This window comes from Octopus bimaculoides, chromosome 1 (assembly GCF_001194135.2).
Source record: "Octopus bimaculoides isolate UCB-OBI-ISO-001 chromosome 1, ASM119413v2, whole genome shotgun sequence".
Lineage (NCBI taxonomy): Eukaryota > Metazoa > Mollusca > Cephalopoda > Octopoda > Octopodidae > Octopus > Octopus bimaculoides.
Window position 1 is genome coordinate 173,298,463 of NC_068981.1, and position 7,765 is coordinate 173,306,227.

The following is a 7,765-nucleotide window of genomic DNA, read 5'->3' on the forward strand; positions in this document are numbered from 1 at the left end:
GGCCGTTTTCGTGCGGGTGACACGTAAAAACACCCACTACACTCTCTGAGTGGTTGGCGTTAGGAAGGGCATCCAGCTGTAGAAACTCTGCCAAATCAGACTGGAGCCTGGTGTTGCCATCCGGTTTCACCAGTCCTCAGTCAAATCGTCCAACCCATGCTAGCATGGAAAGCGGACGTTAAACGATGATGATGATGATGATGATGATGTATCCCTTTAGGTTCTGAAATCAACTCTCTGTGTAGTGAAACTTTATCTTTATACTTTCAAAGGCAATAAAATAAATACCGGTTTATTGGTATTTTGATTTCAGTACTATTGGAATCAAATCAAATTATTGCCTGGTTTGATTCTAGTACTATTGATATAAACACCACTTTTTTATTATAGAAAATTCATTAGAAAACCAGATAAAATGCTTCTGTTCTGGCTCTTTACATTGAATTCAAAACCAGCTGAGGTCAACTTTGTATTTTATCCTGTCAGGATTGATAAAATAATGTACCTATCAAGAATGAGATATATGTTTATAAGACTGGAAAACAAAAAAAGTTGTTCAAAGAACAGCTGAAGACCACTTTGAAGAGTGGTATCACCAACTCTTCAAGATTGAAAGACAACACTTCCAGCTTTTCAGTTTGTGTTCTCATAGTTGGAGAGGGATTGAAGATATGGCGGTGAAACACACTCAGTGGTATACCATGGATTTTGGCTGCACTGTTGTTTCTCAATTGATCACTCCACTTTAACTACAAACAGTACATGTATATAAAGTGGCTATCCTGTATGGTCTATACAAACTGCACACCCAACACTGTGCTATTCAACACACTGTGCTATAACAGAGGAAGTGAGAAAAGAGGCATGCATGAAGATTAATACCTAGCTTCTCCTATTAAGCATCCACATTCCTTGTCTGCAACCACAGCTGCATAATGAAGATTAGGGTATACAGTCATCAAAGGATCTTCAATTTTAAAAAATAATTATCACTGAATTTGATGAACAACCATAAAAACGATAAAAAAACGTCGCCCTTTCAAAGCCTAGCCAGGCTCATGGGCCCAGTTTCCCGGTTTCTATGGCGTATGTGTTCCCCCCAGCTGAACGAGACGCCAGTCCATCGCAGCGTTACTCAAAAAACAGGAAGAAAGAGTGAGAGAAAGTTGGGGCGAAAGAGTACAACAAGGGTCGCCACCACCCCCTGCCGGAGCCACGTGAAGCTTCGGTGTTTTTGCTCAATAAACACTCAAAACGCCCGGTCTGGGAATTGAAACCGCGATCCTCTGACCGCGAGTCCACTGCCCTAACCACTGGGTCATTGCGCCTCCCTGAACAACCATAAGCATTGATAAAATAGGTACTTGTAAATTTATAGAAGTGGTTCAACGCATTTGCTCTTGTTCTCTTTTCTGTAAAAGGTTACCTTATGTCTAGACAATAGAAATTGCTTTCATGAAAACCACCACTGCCACTGCTGTCACAATCACCATCAACTTTACCACTGTTAAAAATGCTACCACAATTATTAACAGCATTGCCAATATCTAACCAACAGGGGACACTTAACCTAATTGAAATAGCAGCCAAGTCACACCTTAAAAAGGAATGACACATTGGATAATGTGACCCTAGATATACTTTATAGCTTAATAAAACGATGGCTGAGATGTTTTTGGTAAGTTTGTACAAGACTAACCAAGAGTTATACAACAAAAACAACAACAGTGGCAGTGGCAGCAGCAACAGCAGCAGCAGTGGCAGCAGTGGCAGCAGCTGCCCGACTTTGCTACCATCACTGCTATTGTCTGTATTGCTGTTAGCTCTACTGCTACTGATTGTATCATTATTGCTATTGTGATTGCTATTGCTGTTGTAACTACTGCTATGTCTATGTCTTGTGCTCTGCTACTATTGCAATATCATGTCTGATACTACTACTACTACTACTACTACTACTACAGCTGCTGCTGAAATTGTAACATTGTTGATGTGACTGTCACCACCAGTCTTGCTATCATATCACACACACACACAGGTCACAGCTGGTTGCTACCACCATAATCACCATAAACCACCACAATCTCTACTATCACCAATACTGTTGTTGCTATTAAAACATTTACTCCTCACCCTCTCTACACGTCCCACTGTTGCCTCTATCACTGCTCCAGCCATCAAAACTACCACCACCACTATTGCTTCTATCAATACTACCACTAACAGTAAAACCACTGACCATTCCCCCAACCAAGTGTACTGCTACTGCTGCTACTGCTACCACCACCACCACCACCACTGCTACTACTAGCACCACCACTGTTAAAACCAATACCACCATTACTGCCGCTATTGTTGCTATGCTGCTGTTGCTATAGTTACAAGCTCCACATCCATTCTGCTGCAAAATCCCTTTCCCATAACCTATTTTTAATGACCCTAAATGAAATGCTTCCAAAAGGTAAGCAAAAACAGACGAAATAATAATAAATTTCTGTGTAAAAGTTCTGAGTTAGATGTCACTCAAACATGATTATATATTCTTTTGAATTGGCAGTGCTAATAAACAGTGGGAGTTAATAAATTTACCTGTAAATTATAAAAGAATTGCTTTCTCACTCTCTCGTCCCCTTTCTTTGTACTTTCTTTCTCTCTATAAATGCATGCATACAAGCATACATACATACATATTGTACACACACACCTGGATGGAAATGTTCAGTATACTACAAAAAGACTATGCATGGGTGTATTTCCTGAAGACATGAAGAAGACAGTAATATTGACTTGAAGCATAGCTTCTCTTGGACTTGTGACTGCTACATCACATCACATTTTGAAGGTTATTCATTTGCACTCCAGGAACAGGAGATTGTTGCGAAATACCTAATAATATCTACCTACCTACCTATATACCTACCTGCCTGCCATGTAACCTATGGTGGCATCATGTAAAAAAGCACCCAGTACACTCTGTAAAGTGGTTGGTGCTATGAAGGGAATCCAGCCATAGAAACCATGTCAAAACAGACAATTGGAGCCTGGTCCAGCTCTCTGGCTTGCTAGCTTTTATCAAACCATCCAACCTATGCCAGCATGGGAAACACGTTGGGTAATGGTGGTGGTGGTGATGATGATGATATGGGTGTTTGTGTGTTTATGTATGTGTGTTTGATGTCACTACATGTTATCTTGATCAAATACATGGTACTATAGTCCTAAGTTTACTCGCCTTGCTAATGCAATTCAGTTAACAAAAACTATATAGCAGTGCATAGCATATATTTATGTATATGTATTTCTATGCAAACCTCATTTCCTGCATCTGTGTTTATGGACATGGTTGAAGACACCAAAATAATAACATAACACCAATAACTAATTTCCTACACTAAATATAACCAATTTACACAGAAGCTATCTATCTAGATTCAGCCAGCTAATATCACCTGTTTAACTAGAGCAATCCTCCTCCTCCCCCTCCTCCTCCTCCCACCTAATCTCTTCTTTGTTTTCCCTTCTTTTTTCCTCCTCCCTATTCTGTCCTCCTTTATATATGTTTGTATACACATAAATATATATATATATATATATATATATAAGAGGAGGGGAGTAAAAGAAATTGGGCCAACAGGTTTTGGGATCTGAAGATACGCCATACAGCTAAACCCTTTATGAATGGGAAACCTAAGGTAATCCCATAAACCGGCCTTCCACATTTTTAACACACACACACACACACACACACACACACACACATATATATATATATATATATATATATATATATATATATATATATATATATATATATATATGCGTATATATATATATATATACATACATATATATACCAAACTGTCCGACAAATGGGAACATGAAACTCTGAGTAGCAGTTTTTGTGATATTTTGTGATGATTTTGCAGCTTGAATAATAGAGTATATATATGTATATATACATACATATATACATAAACATACATATTCATATATATATGGTTCAAATGCACAGAAAACAAAAGACAGAGACAGGTGAGAGAACAACAAGCAGGTGTATTGGTTTGATGCTTGGGAAAAATGGAAGAGCATATTTAGCCTGGATTTTATCCATTCTACTCCTTCAATTTGGATTTTTATTTACATTCATTACAACTCTAGTTGCCAACCATGAGCTATACAGAAACTTTAGCTTATCAAATTTCCTCATAACTTTGATATGGGAAAAAGTGTGTAACCTTTGATGCCAATAAATTGTTATTGTTTCTGACTGTACACTTTCCACTTTTTATTTCCTATACCTGGCACAGCTTGCTTGAAGCTTACAAGCTTCCTACACTTGGATCCCTGGGTCTTACTTTTATATATTGATATAATATATATGTGTAATGGTAACACACTTATTGCAAAAGCAAAGCGCTGTGGGTTTGAGTCCCATGTGTATGAGAACCTTATTTTTTTTGGCACAGGAGTGACTGTGTGGTAAGAATCTTACTTGCCAACCACATGGTTCCAAGTTCAGTCCCACTGCGTGGTACCTTGAGCAAGTGTCTTCTACTATAGCCTCAGGCTGAACTAAGTCTTGTGAGTGGATTTGGTTGACAGAAACTAAAAAGAAGTCTGTCGTATATATGTGTATGTATATCTATGTGTGCCCGTCAATTCAGAAAGATATTTATGTAAATATATATTAAGACACATATTAAGAACATAAAATTTTAAATTCAATTTACGGGAATTTATTGAATGAACAACAAGTTAATGGGACATGGGGTTTAGGTATGGGTGTGAGTGAAGTATAGGTATTGAATGTATGGGTATGGATGTGTGGATATATGTTGGGTAGGGAGTTTGGAATGGGGTATTGGATAATTAATACCAGGAGACATATACAATGAATGTGTCCTAGTCCATTACATCACACAAGGGTAGAGGGCTGCGAAGTGGCCTGGTTGTGGGGCTGAAGGCGTCAAAGGTGCCCTCAGCAGGAGCAAGTATGAATGCCACCCAAAGAGTGGCTTCAAGGCTAGTTTATAAATAAAAGCATGTAAATATTGGGTTAATATTTATGTATAGCTTTTTGTAAGGTAGTGAGTTGGCAGAACCATTAGCACACCAGGCAAAATGCTTAGTGGCATTTTGTCCATCTGCGTGTTTGAGTTTAAATTCCACCGAGGTTGACTTTGCCTTTCATCCTTTCAAGGTTGATAAAATAAGAACTAGTCAAGCACTGGGGTCGTGTAACTAACTTAGCCCCTTCTTCGAAACTGCTGTCCATGTGCCAAAATATGAAACCAAGATTTATTTATAGCTTCACGTGCTTTGAGACCCACTATTCCAAAAAGGAATTGACCTCTTAAGCAACCCTTTCCATCCATGTGTGTCCTCCTACTCCGCTTAATCCACTCAGAATGGATTAAGCAGAGCAGGAGGACACACATGGATGGAAAGGGTTGCTGAAGAGGCCACAGATGTATGATGAAAGATTTCTAGACAATGTATATAAGATAGAATTATTTTACGTTCTCTCAAGACTCTGTAAATTCGTGTGTGTGTGTGTGTGTAAATATACAAGTATCTTCAAATCAATTTCTGTAAAACAACCAGTTTGTCTTACTACTGTTTACATCATATCTATTACATTGTGTTGTGCCATCAATTTCATCCTCATCCATTGATAGAACATCTTCCAGAAGGATTTATTTCTTCTATAAACAAATTTAATTCCTTCTCTTAGAACAACAGGACCAACTTCATTACATGGACATGAAGGCTCCATTAGCTGTTGTGTGTTTGGTCTAGAGGGTAAGTTGATTTTTACTTTGAATTTCAGTCAAAACAAGTTTTAGTTTGTATTAATTTGGCTGTCTACCTGGACACTTCTTTGATTTCTTACAAGCACACCATCCATCATAGTCTCCCATATAAGTTCTTAATTCGTCAACATTTGCCATTCCACTGTTTTGAAGCAAGTTGTCCACATAGGTTAGATGTTTTCTGCTGTTTCTTCTTCTTTCAACTGACCAATTGATGCACAGGTTCTTCTGGGTACCTGACGCAATGATCAGCAATTCTCATTCTTCTCTACTGAATCTTCTTGGTCACCATGGGCAGACCTTGATAAAGCTGGTTGCTAGTTAAATGAGCTCTCCATGTAACATTCAGAGCCATTCTTAACATTCTTGTGTAGCAGCCATCTATTTGTCAAAATAAAGTTGATGTCTAACAATGAATCAACCAAATATCAAATGTGGTTGATTCATTGTCAAGACATACAACTTGATTCAGTTGATAAGCCAAACCTTTTATCATTGTACTATAACTGAACTGATCATACTGTGTAACAAAATTTTAATTGTTTTGTCTTTAGTCAGTATTTCCTATTTGCTTCTATCTAGAAATCAAAGGAAATGACTACTATTCCCTTCAAACTTTGCTTTTGTAGCCTGGACATCAATGTTTTGAAACTGACCTATTTTCCATTACACTTCAGACAGATTCAATGCTGAGTTGCTGAAGCAAAAATATTATTATAGCAAATATTCTGCTCAGCACTACAGATTTACTTGTCAGTTGCTTGACCTTAACCACTTGAGCATGTCCCTTAGTGACTGACAATATGTGCATCTCTGATGATGAGCAGGAGTAGTCGGGGAGCATCATAGCCATATGTCGAGAAGGATTCTTTGGGATTTGAATAAATATCACAACAAAAGTAAAGTTTAAAGGAAATATTAGCCATTTTTCATACTTTGTAGGAGTAAGCAAATAGGACATAAGTTGTTACCCAAGGAGAAAAATTGTGTTACACAGCATTATTGTTTGTAAAACTACTGCTGCTGCTCTTTTTCCCATTACTTCTGCTGTGAATCCTTTGTAAACTTCTTTCCAGTTTCTGTCTCCCAAATTCACATATAAAGCTTTGGTCAATCTAGGGCTATAGTAGGAGAGACTAGCCACTTTACTGTGACTGAACCTGAAACCACGCAAACTGCAAAGCTAACTTGTTAACTACACAACCATGACTACATCTCCACAACCATGTCTGCACTTATATATGCATACATTAGTTATTAATGATAGGAAGCACAAGCACTTAGACACACATGTACGCACACGACAATAGCTTCCGCCTACCAAATTCAGTCAAAAAGTTTCAGTCAGTCCAAAGTTATAACAGAAGACACTTGCCATGCAGTGGGACTGAACCTGAAACCATGTAGCAGGGAAGCAAGTTTCCTAATCACACAGCCATGCCTGCACCTACAATCTAACCCATGTCAGCATGGGAGGAGGATTTTAAATGATGATGATGATGATGATTAGTTATTAATGGTAGTCTCTCGAATTTGAGAAAGACAGTTCTGCAACTTCTTGCTGAACATCTTGCACAGATGATTTGTTTATAGGGATTGAATGTGACAGAGCCACATGAAAAGCACCCAATACACTTTGTGGAGTGGTTGGCACTAGGAAGGGCATCCAGCTGCAGAAACCAAGTCAAAACAGACTATGGAGCCTGGTGTGGCCCCTAGCCTTGCCAGTTCCTGTCAAGCCATCCAACCAATGCCAGTATGGTTGATGATGATGATGTTAGCTTACTCCCTCTATCAAATCAACATTGCCTGTACAAGTGCATGTTGTTTCACACATCAGATGTCAAAGTGACCACAGTAACATGAGATGAAGTGTTTTGCTCAAGAACATAAGGCACAGGCGATCTAGCAACACACACACACACACACACACACACACACACACACACACA

General features: G+C 38.5%; 1 protein-coding gene across 1 annotated transcript in view; it reads left to right on the plus strand.

Moving 5' to 3' along the window:
* LOC106867669 (WD repeat-containing protein 88) overlaps window positions 1–7,765 on the plus strand; it is a 38,881-nt gene that overhangs the window by 21,847 nt on the left and 9,269 nt on the right. The window contains exon 7 of the mRNA XM_052972022.1: window positions 5,735–5,802. Coding sequence (XP_052827982.1) covers window positions 5,735–5,802 — 68 coding nt within the window. The remainder of the gene's footprint in view (window positions 1–5,734; window positions 5,803–7,765) is intronic.